Raw genomic sequence first — 27,381 nt, 5'->3', positions numbered from 1 at the left:
TTATTCTAAATCTCTCTGAATGGTGGTTTGTCTTTAATCACAATGTGTATGTTTCAAAAACTCCACCTTGGTGTCACCACTTCCTATTCACCGGCATGGGCTCCAAAGAACAAATGCTGGAGGCGATAGGAGATGCTCCATGCACTGGGTAACACGAGTGCTCATCCATGGAACACACCCATTGCATCTGAGGGTGGTTTGGAGGCTGTGGATGCATTTAGCTGGACTTCACAGCACAGTGTGTCCTGTCTGCCATGGCATTCTCCTGGAGATGCTGCAGCCCGTGGTGTGCACCTTCTCTGGGTGAGAACCACACTGATGGCCCGGCCCAGACATGGGGAATGGTGCCACATGCAGCTGGTGCTGGGCACCAGGGGTGTCCCCCAGGGCCCAGGGTCGGGCCCAGTCCTGTTCAGTATCTTTATGGATGATCTGGATGAGGGATTGGGGGCACCCTCAGGCAGTGTTCAGATAACATCAGGCTGGGTGGGAGCGTGGGTCTGCTGGAGGGCAGGAAGGCTCTGCAGGGGGATCTGGGCAGGCTGGATCAGGGGCTGAGGGACAGCAGGGCCCAGTGCCAGCTCCTGCCCTGGGCTCACCCCAACCCCATGGGACGGGGCTGGGGCAGAGGGGCTGCAGAGCTGCTGGGAAAGGCCCTGGGGGTGCTGCTGACAGGGGCTGGCACAGCCCAGGGGTGCCAGAGGCCAAGGGCACCCGGCTGTGCCAGCCCTGGGGTGGCAGCAGGCCCAGGGCAGGGCCCGGCCCCTGGGCTGGCCCCGCTGAGGGACCCCAGGGCTGTGCCCGGCTCTGGGCCCTCACAGAGAGGGACACGGAGGGGCTGGGGGTGTCCAGGGCAGGGAACGGGGCTGGGGAAGGGAACGGAGCCCAGCAGGGGCTGAGGGAGCTGGGAAGGGGCTCAGCCTGGAGAAAAGGAGGCTCAGGGGGACCTTGTGGCTCTGCACAGCTCCTGACAGGAGGGGACAGCCGGGGGGTCGGGCTGTGCTCCCAGGGAACAGGGACAGGAGGAGAGGGAACGGCCTCAGGCTGGGCCAGGGGAGGCTCAGCTTGGGCAGCAGCAGGAATTTGTGCATGGAAAGGGAGCTCAGGCCTTGGCAGGGGCTGCCCAGGGAGGTTTGGAGTGCCCATCCCTGGAGGTGTCCCAGGAAGGGCTGGAGGTGGCCCTGAGTGCTCTGGGCTGGGGACAAGGTGGGCACAGCTGGGACTCCATGGGCTGGGAGGGCTTCTCCAGTGATTCTGGGATTCTGTGAATGCAAGGAATATGCACGAGGAGAGAAAAATGGGATATAAAACCAATGGGAACAAATGGATGGGATGAGACTTGGAAAGAGTTGCAATGAGCATCCTAATCAGCAATTTTAACATCTTCGCAATATTTGAGTAAGAATTATGGGTCCTTGTCTCTTGACAGAAGCTCTGATGCAAACAGCATGTCCTTTGAGGCTGCTCTGCATATCTAATTTTGACCACAGTGAGGTTTATATTCACAGTGACACATAATGAAGATATATGTGACACATCAATATGAGTAAACAAATGCATAATTCAAAATAAAGTATTAGTAGAGAGGATTGTATTGGAAGCTGCTAAAGTCATATCAGGTTTATGACAATGAAGCAATTCCAGTTTATTCAGGCATCTCAAGTAAATTCTTAAGGGAAAAGTACAAAAAAAACCAACAATGCCAACATCCTTCCACCCACATCTATCCAGAGACCAAACTGAAACAACTTCTGGCAGAAAACAACCTGTATTCGTGATATAAAGCACTGTGTAATTGAGCCTTATTTATCTCTAACGAGGACACAAGTCAGGAGGAAGTTTGCAGTTATGTCACACTCAGTAAATTAGCTGTGTTGTATACTGAAGTGGGGAATCATTACAACTGCAGAAATTAAAAATACAGCTGAAGTTTAGCACTTACAAGCAGTGCACTTATTAACTACTATAAGAAATGGCAACCTAGAAATGTTTGAAGTTTTACAGTTAAATTTTTGTGCAAAAGGCCAATACAAATCAGTCAAACAAACAAACATGAAACAAATGGAAAAATGATACCTAACTTCAAGACTGAGCAATAGAAAAACAACACTTGTGATGTCTGGAAACATCTCCAAGAAGGAAGCATTTCTCTACAGACCCAGCATTTCAGCAAAAGTCAGAGGCTACTAAAAGATTTTGAGTGAAGGTTTTCCATTTCCTTGTGGCAAACACCACTAGGAAGAAAAAAAGTTAGGAAAACAAAGAACCTCAGAATCATCTTTCTGATCCTTTCATTATACCCTCTAGAATAATAACAGTGTGATGAGCTGCCACTGGATCTGTGTTTTTGTGGATCAAAGCACCACAAGCCTAATTAGGATTCCAGATTTTCTGAGGCAGTGTAATGCCTCAAATCATTGTGAGGATGTAACAGGTTTTAATTTCTAAATATAACAATGAGGGGGAAAAAAACCCCACCAGAAAATAATATGGTGTCCTTGAATGACAGAAAAGAATTTGACTTAAAAATAAGGCAGTGAACAGGCAGGAAAAGAAATTGAAGAAAAAATCTAAGACACAACAAATGTACCAGGACATGATTTGCTGCTGTGTTTCTCAATTCCAACTTAACCAAGGGAGCTGTGCTGCCATAAAACAGTCAGGAGTCTGTCCCACACTTTAGAGCAATTATATTATTAATATGCTAATATCTCATGCATATTAAAATCTTATAAAAATATTGACTTAGATATGCAAGGTCTTATTGTCAATTATAATTAGCTATGAAATTTTCTAATGACTAGCAGCAATAATAATAACAATAAGCAGACTGATTGAGGGTGAGTTGTCTGGAATATTTGGGGGTTTTTATTTGAAATTATTTCATGATTGAAGTAAAATAATTTATAGCTCAAATGAAATCCCTCCCTTACTCATAGACAAAACATCAAAATGCTTTAATAAAGATTTTTATTAAAGCAGAATTTATTATAGAAGCATTTAAATGTCATTACTTTTAGAGCTCATATTCCATTCTGAGAGTGATTTTCTTAACAGTGCAATTTAATTACTCTTACATTTCCTTTACAGATAAAATATTGCCGGATATCCTGGATATGAATCAAGTTCTAGGACTTCAGCATGAAACCTTACTTGCATACCTTCAGCAAAAAGCAAAAAAGACCTCTCCAGCACATCAGAATGCACCTTTAAAAACACCATCTCCTTTCTTTTTCAGACAGAAAATATTCCATTCTTTCCTGCCCTGCACCTTCACCAGAAGTTCCGAGTATGCTGCTCAGAGTATTTATTCCAGACAGAAATGAGCCTCAAGAAGACTGACTGGAATTATACTGAGTTACAAACCCCCTGCTCCCATGCAGAAAAACCAGTGGAGATTTCAGATAGTCCCAATCTGCTCAGAACTGACGAACTCGGGTGCTCAAATGAGGTGAATTCCACACACCATTTCTAAGATTAATCTTATTTTCTTTAGAACTTCTAATTCAAATGTTCGAAGTGCACATGGCCAGTTGGTAGCTGGTCAAGGTAAAGATGCGCTTTGTTAATATAACATATCTATATCTCTATGTATCATTTATATGGTCAGCTTAACCAGCCTCTGAATTTCCTCACAGTACCTAATAAACATTCTGTGCTCTGATTAGTCAGGTACCTTTCTGCTTGTATTCTGTACTCGAATCCTTCCCTGTTTTATGGCCCAGGAAACCTTATTTCCTTCTAAAACACCACCTAATGCCCCAACCTTTTGTGTTTTAAGCTTTGAACAGTGCTCCAACCCCAGTATGACTCTACTAAATGAATATTTGCCAATTAGATCTGGGATGTCCAGCCTGGATTTATAATGCCCAGAAAACAGAAGTACAATTTAGACTGTTACTGCAAATCTCTCTCCTTTTCCTTGTCTTAATGCTGTTTTCTACTGTCTTTAACCTTTTGTTGTTTGGTTTTTTTTACTGAATTACTCAGATGCTTTACTCACAGTTGCCTTCCATGCCTCTCTCTGGAATCAGAGGTCTCCAACTTCAACTCAGCATCCCATACCTGATTTTTAGTGCTTGCTCCTGAACTACTGAGGCCACAGAGATTCTTTCACAAGCACGCTCCTTTCCCATTCATATTTCCTCACACTATGGCCAACACCACGCTGTTATCCCTGTGGATCAGCTGTCCTGCTGTTCTTGAGCTGTGTGAAGCACTAATGGGACAATCTGTGCCATGTTTGAATACACTTTCACAGCTGAGAACTGCAAACTGGCTTGACAAGGTGCACCAGCCCTCCACTGCCCAAAGGCAAACCTTCAGTGACTTATTAGGATCTGAGGAGCTCTGTGTAACCCTCTAGTTATGTGCAAAAGGATAAAAACCACCTTCACAAATTCTGTGTTTTAGTGAAACAATGATGGATTATATAGTTTGAGTTCCACTAAACCAGAGCAAAAAGGGTCAAGCAGAAAAGGTTAATATTACTGAGCTTCTCTTGTTTAAACCTCCACAAAGGCTTATTTCCTTCTCTTTCTCAAACTTACCAAAATTTACTCAGCCCTAAGTTAAGAGATAATTATATGATGTACCAAAGTAACTCCCAAAAATGTTAGAATTATTGCTAATAATGCCCATAGTTATTTTCACCATAAAAGGCTAAATAAAATTAAATAAATGAAAGTATAATGAAAGCAAAGGTATTCATGGCATTAAAAGTACATTGTAGCTGAAGGCTTATTCTGAAGAAATATGTATCTCTTCCTTTTTAATTAGTGTCCTTGCATTTTTTAAAGGAATCCACACTATAGATAACTTTAGCAGTGCATGTGCTGGGTGATGATTCAATTACTCTATTTATATTCTCAGTAAACCATATAGAGCCTTTCTGGCTTTATGCCCCTTCCCATTAGGTGACAAAATTGCCTCATACTTCTTCATTTCCAAAGAATGCTGTTGGTGTGGGTAATTACCTGTGTCAGAGCCCACAGCTTTGTCCTTGAGATGCCTCTGCTCTGGGCCTAAAAAATATTTATTGTGGTCAAATCACCGTTTACATTTCAAGATCTTGTCTAGATGTTCACATCTTGCTTTGAATAATTATTCAGGAGAATTTCTACTTGTGGCAGTTCTGGTGCTTTGCCCAGCCTTTGGGCAGGGGGCTGAGGCTGCCACGGGAGCGCTGCTTGCTTGGCACGTGGGGCTGGGTGCCAAGAACCCTTTGATCAAGCAGTCAGTCCCAATGAAAATAATATCTCTGTGACTGCAGTGCCTGCAGAATAAGGACAACAAAAATTCCATTTAAACCCTTCATTCAGAGATTTAAACCTTGACCAGAAGCATGGCCCCAGGCTACAAGAAATATCCTCTCCAGGCACTGGCTTTGGAATTTTCTAGTGGACTGCTCTGCTGTGTGTCTGTGAGTGTGATGTGCTGAGTGTGAGGATCACAGGATCTCAGAGTGGTTTGGATTGGAAGGGATCTAAAAATAATCTTCTTCCACCCTCAGCCATGGCAGGGACACCTCCCCCTGTCCCAGGCTGCTCCAGCCCCAGTGTCCAGCCTGGCCTTGGGCACTGCCAGGGATCCAGGGGCAGCCACAGCTGCTCTGGGCACCCTGTGCCAGGGCCTGCCCACCCTGCCAGGGAACAATTCCTGATTCCCAAGATCCAACCTAAGAGCGAGAAAAAGCCAGCACTGCAAATGATCATAATACAGCTCAGAGGAAAATCTAAACCTTGAGTAGTCCACTCAGCGCTACATCGGGTGAATACGAGCCTGGGGACTTTAAAGGGATCATCATTTAGCTGTCTTTGGAGATAATGAGCCAGGCTTTCTGTTATTTATTGATGTGTTTGTCACAAATATGAGCCAGCCAAGTGGAATATATTTAGAAGTCTACTTGTTGAAATCTATGGTATCATTCAAGGAAGCTCTACTATGTAATACGCATATTCTGGGGAAAAACATTACCTCACTTTTTAAAAAGAGAATTTCAGATAAGCCCTGCTAATAATGAAAGCATTGCAGTATATTTTGTTTCCAAAGAATTCACTAGAATCCTGTATCTCAAGTAGATCTCAGCTTCAGTTTCGGAGGGATGAGTATGCAAATATCAGGATATTCATATTTAAATCAGAGGAATGTTGTGCAGTCAAAATTCTGTTGCTAATAAATTTCTTTCTAGGCTAAGTTAAACCAGCTTCTCTGAGATAAGTCTGCTTTGGTTTCAAACTACACCAGTTCTCTATTTACTACTGCTGCTGTAATTATATCAATTAACCAGCAATGGTGGGCATTTCCTCAGTATTAATGGCCCACACTGTGGGTGTGCTAGGAAAGTATTTTCAAGGTGGCTGTTCCAGCCATTAGAAAATGGAAATGGAAATCCACGGAGCTGGAGGCAGGGAGAGGACAGAGTTTAATTATTACATGCCTTATCCATGTCTGGCAATCTGATCGCTTGAATGATCAGTGATTCTGAGCTCCATTCAGAATCTGTAGGAAAAAATGGTCTAATAAATAAGTCATGGCTATTTGATTTTCTTTTCCTCTGACTAGCATTGACAACACGTAACGTGGTAAGTGCTGCAAAACCTGTGCAAGAAACTGGGAGAATACTGAGGAGGTTAAGCCCAGCCTGAACCCTGCTCTGCTTCACTGCCCAGCAAAATTGGCAGCCAGTTAATGCCAGCAACACAAGCATGTCAATGGGAGCAGGAGTTACAGCTATAATTGTAATCTGCACAATGAAAAAATGTTATTTGTGGGTTCGGGAGAATGGGATCGCATCTGACTATCCTGACTTCACTAGATTTTACTGAATGGTAGAAAATTCATTTCAAGCAAGCAGCAAAGAACCAAAGATGTGATGAGCCTTTGTACACACAAAAAAGATGCACCAGAAGAGACGTCTGTAATTTAATCATTCATTCTTACTGCACTGCAATTCAGGCTGTCAAAAAATCCTTGCACATGCCCCCAGATTCCTTTCCTGTTCAGGATATAGCTCCAGAGAGCTCAAACACATGAGCAGCACTATCAAACCTGACTTACAGAGCAAGACTACATTCACCCCTCTCTCAAGCATTTAAATTTCAAATAAACCTCCCAACCTTGGCTACAACTTTAAGCTCATGTAAAGTCTCAGCTACACCACAAACTAATGAGAAATCTCATTAGGTCAGTGTTTAAAGTCCAGAGTCAGTGACAACGTTCACCCTTTATATCCACAGAGCTCAAAGGTTCATTCTCAGGGAATCATTTTTCCAGTGGACCTGTTCCTCCAGCCTGTCATCACCCAGATATTCCTGCTCCTTTCCATTCAGCAGGGTAAACGTGGATGAATGGCAATGGAGAAAGAAAATTTAAGAATCAATTCACAGGTTCAATAGCTTTGAGTATCACCCTTGCCAAAAATGTATTTCTTTTGCACACCCTAAGCCTGCATTTCAGAGGCATCTTTCAAAAATGTCAAGGTTCTTTCTAATATTACCTTCTCTTAAAAATTCATATGGCAGAATTCATCAGCACAGAGGAGACGAGTGAGGAAAAAAGTTAAGCAACAAAGAAGGAAAAATTAATTTGATCCCCTAAGAAAGAGATGTAAGAAATCACACAGTAGGAAAAATGTGCAAAAGATATTTAGGAGTAGACAGATTTAAGGGCAGCTGTTGAGAGAACCAAAGCTGTAGAAGGAGTTTAAAGGAAAACATACAACTAAATCTGAAATACTGAAATCAGCACCTAAATATCACCTTTATCACTTAAACATCACCTGTACTGTGTTAATCTCATGCAGTTCATTCTCTTCCACAGATGGCTCTTTGCATGGCTCAATCCCTAGTAACTACAAAAAGATTAACGAATTCCCTCTTGTGGGCATGCAGTTATTAAGGGGAGCTCCCAGTGTGACCATTCATGGGGCTCTCAGACACACTCCCACCACCCTACGCTGTCACTGCCAGGACCCAGCAGCAGCTCCAGGTCCCCTCTTGGCTCCCCACACCCCACCCACAGCCACAGCACGTTTCCTACAGGTTCCAGCCCAGGTTTCCCTCAGCAGTCTCAGATTTCTCATTCCATAAAGCCATTTATTCCCAGCACAGTAACACAGCCACAGCCCAAGCCCGTGGGCAGGGAGCCCACAAAGCCTTTTATCCCTGCACAGCCAGAGCACAGGGAAGCTTTGGCTCTTCCTCCTGAGCCCTGGGCTCCCACCCTGACTCTGTCCCTCACCCAGCTGTGCCACAGATCCTCAGATCCCTTGCCATGCACAGGGTCACAGATCACATCCTCCTGCCTCTTTGGGCTCCCACCCAGAGCTCAACCTGCAGCTTGCAAACCAAGCTACCTGCACCAGGTGTGTCCTTCAACACAAACAGAATGCATGGTGGTCACTGGGATTTAAACAGGAGGCAAAAGCCCCGTGCACAGGCCACACATTTTGGGAACCAGAAGGTAAAGGCAATACAAAAGTCTGGGCAAATGTCTGAGGGACTCAAGGCAGGTGCTCTTTAGTCTGTCCAGTTTAACTCTCTGAAATAAAGGCTGCAGAAAACTAGAAACTCCTTCAGAAGAGTCTGTCAGCAATGGGAAAATAAAGGAGGGAACCGCACCATCCAAAATATCTCACTTCACACAAGTCTCAGAACATGATGGCAATGCTATTTGTCACCAATAGCACAAATCTGTTCTGAACATGAACCAGCCAGACACTTGCCTATGAATGAGAACAGAAAATGTATTTCTTCTAAATAAAAACCCAACCAAATGAAAAACCCCACAAAAATTCCTCAAAAAAACCCCAAGCTGGTCTTTTGCCTGTCAAGTACACGTAGATGTTCCCCACTGGCTCACACTTTTCTCCTTGTTTTGGTAGACATGAAAGGGTTAAATTCATATTTTGGAGCATTAAGATTAAAAAATGTTTAAAATTATCCACACACATTTTAAACCTGATCACTTTTTCAAAGATCAGCCAGTCTGAGCCTGAGGATCTTCATCCCCATTTCAAGTGGAAATGCACAAGCAGTAATGCTCAATTCAGCCACAACAATCCTGCCTTGGAGGATTCCCACCTAAGACAGTGGCTGAGGGATGATACAAATAAATTACCTTGTCATGATGACAAGCAGCAGACTGCCAAAAATTACCTCAGCTTAGAGCACAAATTTAGAAGCAGATACCTTACCAGCACAAAGCTCTGAAATAGCGAATTATGGTTTGTCAAAAGTTGGTGTTTATCGATTAAAGCATTGCTAAATCAGGGCATATTTAGGATCTACCATGCTGGGAATCAAGAAATAAAAATGCGGTATGATGGCTTACGAGTAGTAAGCAAATTTAATGGCTGTTACATGACCTGGTCATTGCCCTGCAGATGGAGAGGAGAGCCTTGCACAAGCCCTGGGAAGCAGCCAGCCCAGGAAGAGGAAATGTTCCTGCACAAACAATTCCAACGTATTTATTTTCCAGAGAGAGATCAGCAGTCCATTAATAAGACTGTCAGCGAAGGCATCATAATGACACACTTTGTGTTTGCTTTTGCTGCTTGTGTCTGCCTCCAACAGATTTCTTTTATTTTACAACAGAGATTTTGTCTATTACTGTCTTGGAAAAAAAAAATCTAAAAATGCCCATTTTCCCTGTTTGACAGTTCTATGACCAAATTAAATTTCTGCTTGAGGAGCTTAAAAATAATTTTACTTAAATAAGCAAAGACAGTAGTCTATGAAATTAAGCCCTTCTTTTATGTAAATGTCAAATAATTATATTAGGAAAGCAAAAATAAGCCATCAGCAGGAACACAAATGCTTAGAACAAGATTGGCGTTATTATTTTCATAGCCAGTCTGATAAGAGGCAATTTTACAATAGGAGTAGATGTTGAGGGTCCCATAAAGTCTAATGACAAGGCTGATTTCTTACAGAATTCTTGAGTATAATTATGTTTCAAAAAACTGAAAATGCAACAGGCAGACTTCATGCTTGTGTGGCTCAGTAAAGTGCACTTCTGGCAACTTTGCTCTGACACACACATGTAAAAGAGATACAAAAATGAACTGGAGGAGTGTCTTGCAAAATTATTCCTTTTATTTTGTTCCTTTTTGGAGGAAATAAATTGCAATATTACTTCACTTTACATCTTACTATTTATTCCAATGTCTGAGAGTGCTGGATTATAAACTAGTAATTCTGTATTCCATGCTATCGGTAAATCTCATGATCTGAGAAAATTATTCTGGACATTTTATATATTTTTCCTTTAAAAACATTAAAATTATTAACTGGTTAGATATTACACTGAAAAAGTATGCCTCAGGAAACTATGCCTTCTTTTCTTTCCTCGTGTGCTTCTCTGTGGCTTGGCTTCTCTGCAAGCAGGAAGTATTTCTGCTAATTTATTGAGGTATTTGGCTGCAAGGTGGCACAGTAACAGGGCACTGTGGGCACACTACTGGCAATGAAACCCCCGAATGACTGAGGTGGGTCAGAGGAACACGGGGCAGGGGCTGTAAGTTGGGAGCTCAGCTCACACCCAGACCCACCTTTCCCACTCTCGTGTGTCACAGATCCCTGGTATGTCTGGTTTTGGAAACAAGTACCACAGGAAAGATATCAGACAACAGAAATGGGCCAAAAAAGCATACTTTATCCCCCAGTTTATTATGTTCACAGGTACAGCACTATGAAACTGAGGTTCAGATGCTCTGTCCCATAATGCTGTATCCCTCAAGGCAGAGATCTGGGGGAAAGCAAACGTCGCTTCCTGCAGTCCTCTCCGTGCAGGAGTGAGCAGCCCTGATCACAGGCTCTGGAGACAGAGATTCCTCCAGAGCTGGCCCAAGGGTGTGCACGAACGGGGCTCTGCTGTAGTCTGAGGGACAACAGAGGCAGCAGCAGATGGGTCCAGGGTCTGTGTTCCAGCTCAGGACACGACACGGGGTGCCAGCCCCACCTTCCCCACCTGCTCCTTTGCCTCAACACGCTTGTGTCAAAAGCACTGTCTAAAATACAGTGCTAATGTGAATAATAAATTACACTGTCGTGTGTGATCCTGTCAGCAGCTCCAAATTAATTAAGAATTCTCCTTGATTAAAATCTCTGACCCGTACTGCCAGGCAGGGCAGCTCTCCCGGCTCAGGTGTGCAGAGCAGCCACCAGGGCTCCCTGGACCTGAACAATGCAGGTTCTTGTTGGGAGCTGGGTGTGAGTAAACTCATCCATATGTATCCAACAGCACTACTTTCATGCAACATTACCCCTGTGCTTAATCATTTATGGCTCTGAAACATAATAGCACTCAGAATTAAGAACGTCTGGGTTGAGCCTTCAATTTACTTTTACAATAGCAAAGCTTTAATTTTTTTGTCTTAATAGAGCTGACTATGAGGCTTTGGTTTGGGCTTTTTAAACCATTTTTTAATGTTTACCCTGCATACCCTGTAAATATGTACTCATCTATCTCTTCAGAATCCCTATCATCATATTCACTGGAAAAAAATGCAGTTGTGAAACCTAAAAGAAATGAGCTTGCACAAAAATTAAGCCTTCTTTCTAAAATTCTCTAACTTGAACACCCAACACATTTTATTTTACTGAATTATGTAAAGTTTCCACTGCACAGCCTGTTAAAATCCATTATAAACACAACAGAACCGTCAGAGTACACAGACACTTACTGGTTTCAGTGGCTACAATAGTGATGTTGTGCCATGTGCTGGTTTCTCTGTCCAGGGGTGTTGCCAGAGTTATTTTTCCATCCTCTGCATTGATGTTGAATTGTCTCTCAAGGTCAGTGTGGCGATCAATGGAAAACCTGCAAAACAGACATCCCTGTAATCTACTTAATGAAGTTGGTGTAATCCATACAGTCACAGAGACAATTTAGGGAGCCCTCTGAGAGCTGCAGTTTCATAGCCAAATGGATTGAGAAGCTCAATAGCATAATAATTTAGAAGACAAAATGACAAACTGAGGCAAAAAAAACTTAACAATTATTGCCCAAGGAGTAATTAGCTGTATACCCAGTGTGAAGGTCGTAAAGTGCCCTCAGGTTCACTGGGTAGCATCTCTGAAAAACAGTGCTGATCAAGAGTTAATTACACAATCCATCACATTTATTGGACAGTTTCTATGGTATTTCACAGTAACTGATGATAATTTCAACAGTAATGCATTAAGCCACAAAAGTGGTGGGTTTTGTGGTTATTTTAAAAAAGGGCCGAATAATAATATTTTACCAATAAATTTCAGATTAACGAAGCATGAACACCAAGCACATTATTTCCTCATGGCTCAAGCAGCTCCATGGGCAGAGCACAGTGAATCACTATTTTTTCCTATAAAACACTGCAAACACTGGAGGCTCTGTTCTTTTACGGGTTGACATCACTGATTTTAAACCAAACAAGTTCCATCTGACAGGTAGTTTGCAAATGTGAATGGCCAGGTAAATTCTGCAGCCCAAGCAGGGGCAGCCTGACTAGGAGCCAGAGCTGCAGTGGATTGCTCCAATGGTGCATTAAGCAGGATGATGATTTAAAGCTCAGATCCAGATCTCCAGAAAGCTTTTATGTTTGTCCATTTGCACAGAGTTCTTTTATTAATGAATTATTCGCAAAAAGAAGCTAAATCACAAAATTGAGCCTTCAGTTTCTTGACAGGAAAAGTAGGGAAAGAGGGAGTTGAGTGATAAACTATTGATATGGTTCAACAGAAATTGACTTCAATGGGTTTTACTGAATCCTAATTGTGGATTTACATAAAAGCCTTTTCCAGCCTTTGTGTCTGTGTATTACAGCAGCTACCAGCATGCACTGGCAGTTTTTACATCTGTTCTGCATTACAGCAAGGCACAATAGGGTGAGTTAGGATAGGGTATCAGACTCAATTACCTTATGGAGTGGCCAGAAAAGTGACTCCAGACTGTCACTTTCTTATCACTTTTCTACCTTTTGCAAGCACATTGTTGAAATTCCCCAATAAAAGTAAAAGAACGTATTTTACTACAGTGAGAATGGCATAGTTATCTGAAAATCAGCTATTCCATTCTGGTTTGTGCTTTATCAGAAGCAATTTCCAAAAAACTTTCTGATTTGGAGGTCCCTTTATACACTACAATAAATATATTCCAATGAACTCAAACTCATTCCAGCCTAACATCATCGATTTTAATAGACACAGCATTAGCATCTGATTTCAAAGCTTAGGATTATTGTGTTCATCTCTTTTTTTATTTTATTATTTCCATATCAGATATTTTCATATTTGGAATGAAAGTTACATTGCAATTAGATTATTTGTGCAATGTGTTCTGTAAGATACAGCTCACTTTCAAAAAGAGCTCTAAATGATGTAAACTTCTCAAAATCTCAAAGTTTAAGCATTTAAATACTGCATTGCCAGAGATCAAGGCTAACCTGATCACACTGGTAAGGTACTTAACAAGTAATGGATTTAAGAGGGAAAACCCCAGCTTAACTATAAAATGGGATTTGTTAGATACTTATTTATTTTGTTTGAAACTCTGAGAATAACTGGTTTTATTCATTGAAAAAAATATTAGTTTGGAAAGAAGAGTACCAGAAAAATATGAAGTCAAATTCCAAATATCTGTGCCTAAAGCTGGGCACATGTATTTATATCTGAACATTTAAGTAAACTGATTTTCTCATGAGCTCCACATACTCAAGTCTCAATGGTTTAATGGGAACTGCACTAAACTCAGCATTTCTGAAAATCAGGTCACTTGTGTGGAAGAATAAAGCTGTAGGTACTTAACTTCAGGCAATCGTTTTTGAAAGTTGATCTTAACCATATTTTGATGTCTCCCTAGTTCCAATTAAAGTATTAGAAGTAAAATTCTAGTACTAGTGATGTTAGTAAGAAATACCTTACAGCCTTTCACAGGTTTAAGATTTCACTCAGGAAAATACAAGAAAAGAGCGCAATCACCTCTTTTTAAGGAGTCATCACTTAAAGCTGTCTTTTAGTTCTTGAGTTTTATGTAATGATGCTGAAAGAACTCTACTGATATCAAACACATATGAAATTTTCACAGTCCACAAACAAAATAAAATGTGAAATGCTCATATGTTATTCAGGGTTTAGCTGACCTGGGCTTGACATAAATTCCACTGAGGGAAGACACAGTTTATCTCTAAGGATCAATCCTTCCTTAAACTTCCACTCACAACCATGCAGGTTTTGAAGTTATAAAAGAGGAAGTGACACATTTGTGAGTTTATTATATCACATTTCGTCCCATCCCAGCAGTATTTCCTCACAACACAAACCCAGCAACTCAAGAGGAAACATTTTTAACATAAGTTGCATGTCGTTGGAAGACAACTAAGAGGTAAAACCCTCTCCTGATTTTAATGTGATAAATATTTGTTACAAAACCAAAAAAATAAAATCTGCTGTGTCATAAACGTCAGAAAACTAATGGTACATTTGCAGTTTCCTTTTCATGATAATGGTGTTGTAAGTCTTTTTAATGGGAATGATTTGTCAGATCCATAAAACATACATAAAACATATATTTCTCTAAAAATGAGAAAAGAATATCTTGGGAAATAATATCTTTGAAATTGCCATAAAGCCAGCACAGGTTATTGGGAAGTTTGGATTAGTTTATGAGTCTGCTATGGCAATTATAGGAACAACCCCACAGTGGTTTAACAGAAGCCTGGAAATGATTCTCAGTCCTGCTCTTGCACTGTTGCTGTTATGATTTCATTTGATCTACTCCTTATAAGCACCAATGTAAATAGAAGCAGAAACCCTTTTTTTGCTGCTCCTGCTGAGATTTTAACTCCACCACTGACACCCCAGGAGTGGTAAATCTCCATTTTTATTAATGCCAGGCAGATTGGACAGGGTACTTAGTGACAGATAAACAACTGCACCATTGGGGAGGAACAAAATATTGGATCTGGGTTTTTAAGGCCAGCTGTGAATTAAGAAAATGATCAACTGCTGCCAAAGATGAAATCTCTGCTGAAGGGAATGGGGAAAACCTGCTCCAGTGAATCTTATCTCTCCACAGAGAAAGCCACTGAAAGGCAGTGATTTACAGGGGGCAGTTGCAGTATAGGAGGAAACATTATTACTGGTGCTTTTTGCTATGTGCCTGCATCATGCTTTATCCAAGATAATTCACTGCTGATAAAGAGAGAAAGAGCATGGTTATAAAGGAGCATGGAGTGAGCACTGCTGGACCCCACAGCTGTGTGCCCACAGGGGATGATCTGCCCAGGCTGGAGCTGTTCTAGGATGTGCCATCCTGCCCACTGCAGCCACAGCAAAGCCTCACAGCTCAGCTGGGCTCACTGGGACCCATGCCTGAAGGAGAGAGAGGCAGCATCCAGATGTGGCCCTGACACACCCTCCTGGAATTGCTGGACAAACCACAGACCACTTCTACAATCATTACCCAACTCTGTTCACCTCTTCACCATCAGTCTTTAAAGCAGGAGGCCCTGAAGCAGCATGCACTGCACAATGGCAGCTAAGGATCAAAAGGAGCTTCTGCTGCTTATGTTAAAACTGATGGATTAGAAAAAATATAGAATCACAGATCCTGACCCACAAGGATCATCAAATTCCAACTCCTGGCTCTGCACAGGACAGCCCCAAAAATCCATGAATACACCTGCTTGCAAACCTATGAGAGGCTTTGTGCCTTTAGATCAAGTGAGAGAACATTCAGACAATGCTTCATCTTTTCTAAGCAAGCATTACAAACAAACTACTGGCAAATTGGTTAGAAATGAGGATGAACAGTTTTTTCCCTATATATATATATATATATATATATATCTCAGTAGATATCGTATCATAGAATAGTCTGGGTTGGAAAGAACCCTAAAGATCATCTCATTCCAACCTCTGCCTTGGGAAGGGACATCTTCCACTAAGACCACAAGCTTCTTTCCAGGCTGTATTTCATACTATTTTTTTCTAAATTCTTTAACATTTTGTCTTTTGACTCAATTATCAGACTCTTCCTGTATTCAGAGATATCCAGGTTTTATTTCATTTGTGGCACTGCCATCCTCTAAACGTGTGGAGCTTTTGTGTATCACACTAATGCAAAGTAGACGTGGTATTGGGAGCACAAAAGGTGATTCTTATTTTGTTTGTGCTGCCTGGTTTTTTATAACAAACATACACAGTAGCTCTGTCTAAGCAAAGTATTGATAGAACAGATACCTATTGAAAAAATGTAATTTCCTTGAAGTACAATTCATTGTTGCCTCTTCAAGTTCTGTTTTGAATCAGAAAAAAAATAAAAGCATTTAAAAAAGGCCAGGCAGCACTAACATTAAAACAGCCCATCAGTTTTAGAACAGCTTGTTGTAATTTTTCAGATTTTTAACTAAAGTTCAATATTTTTGAAGTGGTATCATAGAAAATATGCATAAAATCTGCTTCATCTACAACAGAAGAAACACCTGAAATATACATTCCAAACAATAAAACCAGTGCTTGAATATATTTCTGTTAGAACCTGCCAGGTTCCTATTTTGTTCCAAACTGAAAAGAAAGAAATTCTATTCCTGCTCCCTACTTATCGCCACTAGTATGTCTTCTCTTTTAATAGTAGAATTTCTAACTTGAATTTTTTTTCTGTCCTTAAAATATTTTTAAAGCAAAAAATGAAAAAAAAAAAAAGAATTTGAGCTTTCCAGAACTCTCCTAGATAAATCCAAATTAATCAGGTAAGCAAACAAGAGCAAAAAAGTTGCACAGAAAATTGATCCCTGTATATTCCTTAATTAGTTACTAAGCCAATATTTTGGACAAGATTAAATCTTATAAAGTACTGTATCAATTATTTAAAGAAAATATATAAATCATACTAATAAATTACCTTTTTGTTTAAATGTAATGAATTTTAGCCAGTTCTGTTTGATGTATGCCAAGTGTTCTTATATGACCCGATGAACGATAACATTCTAATTCACTTTATAAATACAAAGTATTTTTAAAAGTCTGAAGGTCTCTTGATTTATAAAATCATGAAAAAGTGGAAATTAGGTAAATCTTTTACTCAGATCTATTTCTTGGGCTTGGAAAGAATAGAGAGGCTAAGTTTTCGAATAGAAACCGGTTTGTAAATGGTCTAAATTATTAAGAGTTTGAGGCAGGCGAGAAAAGAATTCCAGGGCAGCAGAACAAGAGCGTAAAAACAGCCAAGGCAGAAGTGAAGCAGGGGTGAAGGCAGGCTGGGATGAGGAGCAGAGGGGGTAGGGAAGAGGCAGAGGAGCCAGGACCAAGCCAAGAGCAAAGCAGAGCAGGTCAGAGGGAAGGAACTGAGGGCCAATTGAAAGAGAAATTGCTATGCAGGGAAGAGAGCCAACTTGCTGTCACCATGGCTGGTCTCACCTTTCAGAGGGTCCTTTTTGTACCAGCAGTGCCTTTTGCACAGACACCAGTGGGCAGCAGCAGAAAAACCAGGGATGGAGCCACTGCTTCAACTGTGACAGATCAAACCCTACCACTCTATGGGATTTTTGTTTAGAAATCTATGGTGGCTGGTGCTGTGTTTACCTACTTTTGAAAATCTCATTTAAAAGGAGAATCACAGAATCAGAGGATATCCTGAGTGGGGAGGGACCAGCAGGATTGAGTCCTACTCCTGTCCCTGCCCAGATCCCCCACCAATCCCCCCTGTGCCCCCCTGGCAGCGCTGCCCAAAGGCTCCTGGAGCTCGGGCAGCCTCAGGCCGTGCCCATTCCCTGGGCAGTGCCAGCACCTCTGGGGAAGCAGAACCTGTCCCTGCTCTGCAGCCTGACCCTGCTCTGCCCAACTCCAGCTGTTCCCTGGGTGCTGTCCAGAGATCAGGAGGAAGCTGTATAAAACTCAAACACTCTCCAACATCTTCACACACAAGTTCTAAAGCATCCAAACATGCTGGCAACTCTGAATTTCTAATTCTGAAGTTGCTGTACTATGATATGTATCGTGTAGGGCCTCTACATAAAGGTTTAAAGTCCAGCTCTGCAACAAACCTGATGGAAGTGACAATGATTAGAAAATGATAGTGACAGAAAATGATGGATTACAACAGCTAACATCATCCTCCTGATGCTGCAGACTACTTGTCTGGCTTAAATTCCCTGAGGCAGCAATGCACAGTGATGATTACTATTAAATAGACTCTCTCCACATATACTTTTGCTATGAATTTCACATTTTGGTGTTGGTTTTCCTAATGCTTTTAGCAGGCAGTCCTACACAGAGCAGAATGTGCTTTGGAGCACTCACCACACCATGCAGTCACTACCGAGGGGGAGGGGAACATGTGTGCTCATCAAATTAGATAAAACCCACTGATCTCATCAAACTGGAATAGAAGGTTTTGTTAAAATTAGATCAATAAGGGAAAATATTATAAACTGCAGACGCAAAAGTCATATGGGCATAATCATCTCTGAGTTTGTATCTTTAAACCAGGAATGGGTTTAGACAAAGGAATACAAAATGTGTTTTGACAACCTTACAACTGCATGGCACAAACTCAGTATTGTTAGTGCAGACACTACTGGATTATTTAAATTCACTGCAGAGATACACTCTGATGATTCAACCCCATCCAATCTCATTTCTCATAAGAACCACTCACATTTCTTATTTTCATTGCATTCCTCTGTTTCATAAGACTACTCCTATGGCAAGGAGCGTTTCAGGGACTTTGAAAATGATCTGAACTGATAAATCTAAGATCATAAACCAAATCCTTCCCAGGCATTTTCACAGGAGCAGAACAGCATGAAAACAGTCACACAATGAGTGGGGACATCCACTTGGGATCTGCCAGCAGTATTCCCAAAGAACACCTAAAAGCAGCCCTACCTTATGGGGCTGGAAGACACGTCGGGGTCATGGGCTGTCACCTGTCCCAGCACAGAGTTGAGAGCAGCATTTTCATGTACTTCCAGCAGGTAAGTGGGTGAGGAGAAGACTGGGGGCTCATCAGCATCCTCCACCACGATCTTCACGGTTGCCGTGTCCTTGAAGGGGCCCCCGCTGAGGAAGCGAGAGTCCAGGTGGATGTTGGCTGCCTCCACCTTCAGAGTGTAGGACTTTTTGGACTCAAAGTCCAGTGGCTGTTGAGAGGGACAAAGATAAACATCTTTTACTAATGGCCACAGAGAACAAGGGATGGTGGTGCTGATGGATGGGAGTTATGGGCACTTTTAAGCACACGGAATGAGTTTTAATGCAGTCACTTCCCCCTCCCAGAAACCCAACCTCCAGATTTTCTAGGCACATACTGATATCTGTTTATTTACTAGGCTCAGAGAAAACAGCACTGTTTCCTTGTTTCTCACAAGAAATTTACTGAAATATTCTCTCTCATGAATTATATCATTACAATTACATATCAGACAAATACGACAAATTTGTTGGGGGTGACATGAGTTGCATACCAATAATGCACTTCATCAGTGCTTTACTGGCTGGAGATGAGAAAAAAATTAAACTGGCTCCACAAAGAATAAATATTTTATTACTTCCAGAAAAATGTGAGAAATGCAAAGAACTACAAATTATTATGTGTTGGCTAGGAGAGGCAAGATGTAGAGCTAATCATATAAGGAAGTACTTCAATATTCTTGCACTACAAGTACCTCTGTATTTCAGTTTATAGGAGTAAATGAGGTAGACATCTCTCAGGAATTTCTTAAAACTGTAGCAATTTCTGCTTCCGTATCTTTTATCTTTTTTTTCTTTTTTCCCCCCACAAACAGAATCAAACCGAAATTACTTTATTCTATCAATATACCTGCCATGTTATCACTGTTTTTACTATTTTACAGTTTCATATTAACTCATAAAAGATGAAAACTCAGTGGATTTAAGGGACTGAAATACCAAATAAACCCCAAATCTGTGACACTTTTGAGTGTTAGACTTTTTCATTATGGGAGATTCAAGTTTGTGTCTTGAAGTACATCAGTATATTCACTATATAATTCTCTTGTGTCTCGCAACAATTCAAATTTCAAAGATGCAAATTGCCAAGCACTGGAAAGATATTAAGATTTGCATTATAATGTCTCAGGGATAAAAAGAAGAGGACATAGACACTCTGAATCTGCAATGCAAATACCAGCAAGAGCACAAACAGGAATCTTCAGGAAGTCTGTCAAAGCCTTCAATAGGTATATTTTCAAATTCTGATGATTTTTTTTCAGGTATGAATCAAGGTCTAATGGGATTTCCTCTTTCTCATAAATTCTAGTAAACACAAGAAAATCTTGCTTCTTTTGCAGCTCTTAAATTAGTAAGCTTTTGAAATTATGAATGGGGATTCATAAATCAGCATATTCACAATTTGCCAATCATGGCTCCTGTAGCACTTTTTCAATTCCTTTTCATATGCTTTACAGAAATGACAGCACCCCAATACATTTAGTCATGCCTAATCAGAATATCATATTGAAAATTTACTCAGCATTGTCTAAAGCCCATGATTTTATGCTGAAGAAGATCTGTTGGTGAGCATACATCACCCTCCCATACATCATCTACTGGAGTAGAACCAAAGTTATTATTTCTGTCAAAATGAAAATATGAAACAACATTATGGTTGTGATTCAGTTATGAAATAAAGCCAAGGGAACTGGGGCAAAAGGCTAATTGCCTCAGCTTACAGGAGAGGCCACAGCATCCAATAAATAACGGCAAAGAAAAGCTGGGATGTATATCATAATTTTCTCTTCAGAAAAACAAACGTAAATTTAGATAAATATACATCAGTTTATTATAAAGCTGCAGTGCTGACCTATTCACTGAGAAAGAAAACACAAAGTTTTGACAGGCAATCTGCCTGACCTGTTTAATGACAGGTACAGGAGGAATATTAATTACCTGTGCTCACTGGATTCACCTTTTCTTACTGGAATATCATGGTTTGAGTTTTGTTTACTTTTGTTTTTTATAAACAAAGATTCATTTAAAGTGATCCATGCTATGCAGTTAAAACTCTCTGCCACAGCCATAAATTATATTCATATCCTTTTTCAGAACACAGCATGAGGAACAGCTTTTTTTCCTTCCCAGGAAAATAATGACAACTAAATCTGCAATTAATGTTTCCCTGGCTTTACTAGAGGAGTTTTGTTCTGTGCTGCCTCTCCCCATTTTCTGTATGTAATTGGGTGATGCTTTTGTTTTTTACATGCAAATACATCACCTTGCAAACATCAAGACTGTACAAGCATAAAAAAGTTATGTTTTTCTTTAGGGCCCAAATTTGACACTTCTCACATGAAACTACTGATTTCCTTAATAAAATTCCCTGAAATCCCTGCTCATTGTGTGAAGACAGTTCAACATGAGAAAAGGTGGGAGAGTAAGCTCTCACATGTCAGGTAATTTAATTAATGCACTATGATTTATTTTTCTCTGAACAGCTACACAGGAAATCAAATAAGTGAGAGAAGTTATTTGATGAATACTCAGCCAAGATTTTACAGAGGTTTAAACCACCACCAAAACAGAATCTAGTCTACTCTTCTCCTTTGGAAGCAAGGAAGCAAAACCTGCATGCTGTGACCACGTGGGAGCCTGGGTAAGTGAACACGCAGCACCCATGGATGTCACCTCAATGAAAATTCAGAGGCACAGGACCAATCCACCCCTTGTCACCACTCCACTGGCCTGACACCTCATCCACAGATGAAGAATCCCTGGAAATCCAGCATCTTCTCACAGAGCAAAGTCTGCCTGGGTACTTGTACGTACAATAAACATTCATGTTTTTAACAGAGACGTGATTTACCTTTCTCACTCTAATAATGCCGTCCTGAGTTTGGGCATCTGTAGTAATCTCAAATATATCCATTCCATCTCCTTCAATAATATCATAGGATGATTTAGCATTCTCTCCAATATCCAGGTCATTTGCTTTCACCCTTCCTATTGGTTCACCAATAGCAACATCTTCCATTACTGAGAAGTGATACAGACCTTACAAATAAGAGGAAAAGACTAAACATTACAGCTGATCTCAGTCTCCCCTGTGTGCTCTTCAATGTTTACACATCCCCAATGCCAACTCCTGAGATGTGCAGCTGATCCAACCCCCATTTCCACAAATCATTGACTGCAAGCACCAGAGCATGGTCCTCACACAAGAATATTCACTTTACTGGAGCTGAGTGTCCTTCCCATTCCAGCAGTCTCCTGCCTCTTCCTTGCAGGGATGTTTTGTGCTGGCAAACACAAATATTGAGCTCCTTTCCACACTGCAGAACTTACCTTTTTATACAGGCATTTCATTGACAAGGAGTTACAATTCAGCCAAGAAACTTTAGCTTTTACTCCACAAAAAACATTGGTCTAATACTTTAAAAACCTATTGTGTAAACATTTACAGCTTCAAATATTTACTACTTCTTAAAATGTGATTTGATTTTGTTTGTTTAAACTCTTCCAATTCTATTTTGTGGTAAGAAACTAAGCAGGAAACATTCAAGGAAACTCCCAAAATTTGTTTTTTACTGGAAACAATAACTTTTCATAACTATCATTACTGTATTTACTATTTGTTGTAGAGTTTGACTAAAATCCATTAGAAATTGCTATTCAAATTATCAGTATTTTATTTTTTGTTACACCTGCTTCAAACCTTTTAAGCTAAAAAGCATCAAAAATCTATTTAGAGATATTATTGTAGGTAGGAATTTTATTAAGGCAAAACCCAAAATACCCATTTTATTTTGTATATCCTTGTTCCTATCTGTACCCAAAAAACCAGAAGACATACATTTTACACCCAATATTCTTTCTGGAGTCCCTATATTTCTACCTCTTTATAACTGAAGTTAAGGTTAATACATAATCTAATCAAATGAAATGCTGCTCAGGAGTTAAAATAGGCAAAGAGAATTCAAGCTTAATAGAAGAGACCATTAAAACAGTTTTTGACACAGGAATCTGGCCTTGTTCTTCTCTATCCTCCCTGTTGTTCTAAGACAATCTGTTAAGTGCAGGTAATAATTTTCCAAAAACAGCATTCCAGAGATGTTGCTTTACCTGTTGTAGCTGATTGCAGTAGCAACAGCTGAAAATAGGAAGGAAAATGTGAGGAATTCACAAATACATGTATTAGGTACACAATGTAGTCCCAAAGTGACTTGTTTTTAATGTTCTTAGGCTAAATTATTAGAGATAATTTGGAGATCATCAAGATTCCTCAGAATATCCATAATGGCTCAAAAACAATGAGCAGCCAAAGCAATGAAGTGCCCTGAGAGAGTAAATTATGTGATCATCATTTGCACTGCTGTCCACACTCTGTGGTTTGAATCTCCAGGCACAGCTGATTGCATTGTTAAGCTGATATTTTGCTCTCAGATTTATTAAAATAGTTTACAAAATATGAAGAAAAAATTAAAAATTGTGATGCAGCTGACTCTTTCACACAAATTCCTCTCCAGAATTATGCACTGTGTCGTAGTGCTGAGCTGACCAAAATATCCACACCGGGCATCTTTGAAAGCCTGGGGTTTCCACAGCAGTGCACAGTTCTTCTCATTACAATTCTGTGGTAAACTGCCAGGTTAAAAACTTTGGTGACTTATAAAACGCCTCTAAAATTATTTCAGAGAGATCACAGAAGTAGTGAAAGTTCATCTTTTTCATTTCTAAAACCCAGGAGGCTAACACTCTGAAATCAAACCATAAATATACATTTCTGTCCTGCCTGGAAACAATAACCCGATAAAACACCCTGTTTCTCGAGCTCATTACCATTTATTGTGCAAGCAGCATGTATTACATCTTATGAATTTCGATTTCATTCTGGCTAGGCTTATTGTAAGTTTGATCCTTTCTTATTTTCTTTTCCAGGCAAATGCAAACTGTGCTTCAACAATGTAAAAAAAAAAAAAAAGAAAACAAACTCAGGCTTGCTCAGCTCTTGTCCAAGGGCAGAGTCGTGGCTGATCTGTGGTGCTGGGCTTTGAAAAGGCAGAATCTGTAATAAAACCCAGCTCTAATGTTACTATGGCTCATCATTAAAGCAATAAATACACAATTTTCAGTGAGGGTACCTGCAGGGTTTTTCCCTAAAGAATTGGTATCATGGCTAGTGGTTATTCCTAGAGGGAAGCTTGAACCCTGCAGGGGCTGTAACAGCTTCAAGGGCAACCCCTTCCTCATTACTGCAGGAAAACTCATCCAGGAGCAAATTATTCCAGGGACAAGGATGCAGTCTGGCTGATGCCCCCAGTCAGTGTGTCACTGTGCCCAAAAGCACTGGCAAAGGGCACTTCCACCTCCACACGCTGTGCTCCTGGGCTGCCCCCAGTTGGGACCAGTTGTGCCGCTGATTTTCACATCAGATTTTTGCCAAAGGCTTTCTGAGGCAGTGCTGGTACAATACAAAAGCCAGGTGAGCTGGCACAGGTAGGTCTGTGCTCCCTGAGGTGGAGCCACAGGACTCTGCAGGTATAAAAGGGACATCCCTCTGTGTGCTGGTGACAGAGTTCATCTGCAGACACTGCATTGTTGGGAAAACTGTTGGAGAACACCAACACAGAGGGAAAGGCAGTGAAACGGGACACAGAGTAAAAAATTTATGCATTTCCTGCTTTATGAGAGAAAACCTTTTATTGTGCAGTGCTTATCAGTTAACAACCACTAAGGTGAGGTAATAAAATATATATTGTGAAAATAAGCTTTTGCCTCTGCTTATTTGTATCAGATTTCTCTCTCTACATCTCTGTGTATGTTTCCTACAGGCTACAGAATCATATTTATCATATGCTGAGCATTAGGACAAACCCATTTTACTCTGTGTCCTCAAAAGAGGGCAAAAGTGGAGCTCAAATCATCCATACATGGAAAAAATTAACTTTATGCTGGTCCCCAAGCACCTTGTTAGAAATACATTCTTCTAAGAAAACAAAAATGATGCAAAATCTAGGTGCAGGCTCAAAAAACTTTTAACTTTAATTTTCCAAAAGAAGCTGGATAAAAATGCTGTTTCTAATAGTGTATTAGGTTGCAGCTGTTCCAAATAAAATCAATCCAGCCATTATGCTCTTCCTCCTTTTTTCCTTTTGTCTTCATCTTGGAAATAGACTACAAAGCTTGCAGAGAATCTCAGCAGGATGCCAAATCATTTTAACCTAGCTCAGCAAGATACCCATTGGAACCACAGTTGAAAATATGGATTTTGAATTAAAGATCAACAATTATCTAGATTCAGACTTATCTTCTTTGTTTTCTTCAGTATTGCCTAATTAGTCAAGGCTTTATTCCTTTTATCAGTTATATGTGTCTTTTAGTGGTGGTGTCACTTGTCTGCATGAGATGGAAGCAACAAAACACACAGAAACAAGTGCACTGAGAGGAAATAAATATGTTTTCAGAAGTCTCCAGGCCCTTCTGGGTGGATGTAAGAGGGGTAACAAGGAAGGCAAAGACCTGCATACACTGCTGTGAACATAATTCCCTCTTTTTCAAGCTCTTAATCAGGCAGTGGACTATTAACCTTTCTCTAGTAACAACTGCATCTTTTATATTAGATTAAAAACCCAGGCAATAGGAAGATTAAAGAAAAACAAAACAAAACTTGATTTAAAGAAAGAAAACACAACACAATAACAGTTTCTAATACAGGAGCACACACATATAATGGCACTTACTCTGTGCAAACTTAGGAGGATTGTCATTCACATCACTGAGTGTGATTGTCACTGTGGTAGTTCCAGAGAGTCCACCCATATGTCCTCCCATGTCCTTTGCTTGGATGACCACAAAATATTCTTCTTTGGCTTCTCTGTCCATGTTGGGAAGAGCTGTTTTAATTATAGCTACAATAATGGTGAGGGGAGAAAAACAGGTACAGACACAAATTCAGTTTGCAGCTGTTTTTATGGATATATGCAAATATTGGTATACAAAAGATGTCAAAAGTCCAGTTAGGTTGCCTTTTCATACCAAGGATGAAGAAGAAATTGAAATTTTGAAAAAATTATACTAGAGGTCACCTACCTTGATTTAATTAGAAGTGCACTGAAAGTGTAGTTCAAAACCCAAGAATTCATTGTAGCTTTGATGCATATTGATTTCACATTTTATTCCTGACAAACTACTTGGTTTCTGCCCTACCTCCCACAGAAATCCATCTTTTCCCCACAGAGTTCCCAAACAGAAGACAACCACTCAAAAAGCTGACTCAGTGAACACTGCTAACCACATCTGTTCAGATTGTTTAAAATAATTTAAACCAAACCCAAATTATTTCATCTGCTCTCGTGTGTATTTCAGGCTACTGTTGTTCTCTAAAGTCTTCAACGGAGTGCCTGCACTTGAACAGGAGAAAGACAGACCCCACTGCTCCGGGGGGTCACCAGTGGAACAAGGACCTCAGGGAGCTGCCATCAGCTACTTTATCAGGTTAGAAGCTTTTAAACTTAGAGAAGTTCAGCGATCTGTACACCAAAATATAAAATGTCAGTGAGCTGAAGGAAATATCAACAATGGACAGTTTGGTTAATTCTGGAGCCAGATCCACTCTAAACTCCTATAGATTTCACAGACATGTAGTAGAAGAAATAATCAAATCATCCTTTCTTTCCCAAATTTTTCCACCTGTAATGTGATATTAGATCCATGATATGTATTGAAAGTGTAATACTGAATGTTTAAAGGTAAACTTAAATAGTGCTTATTGCAGATTAGTAAAGTTCACCATCATCATAAGATCATAATGGACTAAAGAAGCCCCACTAAACCTAGGGAAAACAATTCAAAATGTTCAACTGAAATATGACACTCTTTAAAATCAATTTCCTTTAAATTCCATTAAAAAAAGAAATATTGTTTTCTTGCAGACATTGACAGTATCTCAACAAATCTTTTAGTTTTGCTTTCTTTGTTGAGATTGGAATAGCTGTGGAGGCTGCATCCATCTCTTACTCTTTTGCCTGGCACATGTTCTACTAACCAAGCTTTTTAGAAATGACACTGGCTGAAATGCTGAGATTACCTATTCATGTAGAATAAAGAAATATTCTTTTTGCATTAATAGAGATGCCTTTTAGTAAATTCTAGAATTTACAAGTGATAAAGAAAATGCTAATATTGATTAAATACCCATTTATCTTTAACAATATAACACTAAGAACATGATCAGACCTTCTTTTCATGGCTGAGGACCACGCTAAGAGCAAGGAGGTGTAAAGAATTTATAACAAAGCAATAAACACTCTTCCTCCATAAACCACCAAATACAACATGAGAGCAGGCTTGTAACCTACACCCTTGTAAATTATTTTCCATAAAATATTTTTGGTTGTTGCCTCACGTATTTTATAATTCTGCAGGAAAATGAACCCCCTGCCTT

General features: G+C 40.3%; 1 protein-coding gene across 2 annotated transcripts in view; it reads right to left on the bottom strand.

The window, feature by feature from the left end:
* CDH8 (cadherin 8) overlaps positions 1-27,381 on the bottom strand; it is a 157,374-nt gene that overhangs the window by 43,286 nt on the left and 86,707 nt on the right. For both annotated transcript variants that reach the window (XR_010082060.1, XM_063410636.1), the window contains exons 5-8: positions 25,679-25,846; positions 21,805-21,992; positions 18,870-19,123; positions 11,687-11,823 (exon numbers count right to left, since the gene is read on the bottom strand). Coding sequence is in view for 1 of the 2 variants with exons in the window: in XM_063410636.1 (XP_063266706.1) it covers positions 11,687-11,823; positions 18,870-19,123; positions 21,805-21,992; positions 25,679-25,846 (747 nt within the window). In the remaining variant the exon portion in view is untranslated. The remainder of the gene's footprint in view (positions 1-11,686; positions 11,824-18,869; positions 19,124-21,804; positions 21,993-25,678; positions 25,847-27,381) is intronic.

Source organism: Prinia subflava, chromosome 13, assembly GCF_021018805.1.
Source record: "Prinia subflava isolate CZ2003 ecotype Zambia chromosome 13, Cam_Psub_1.2, whole genome shotgun sequence".
Lineage (NCBI taxonomy): Eukaryota > Metazoa > Chordata > Aves > Passeriformes > Cisticolidae > Prinia > Prinia subflava.
This window is presented reverse-complemented; position numbering and strand designations above follow the sequence as displayed.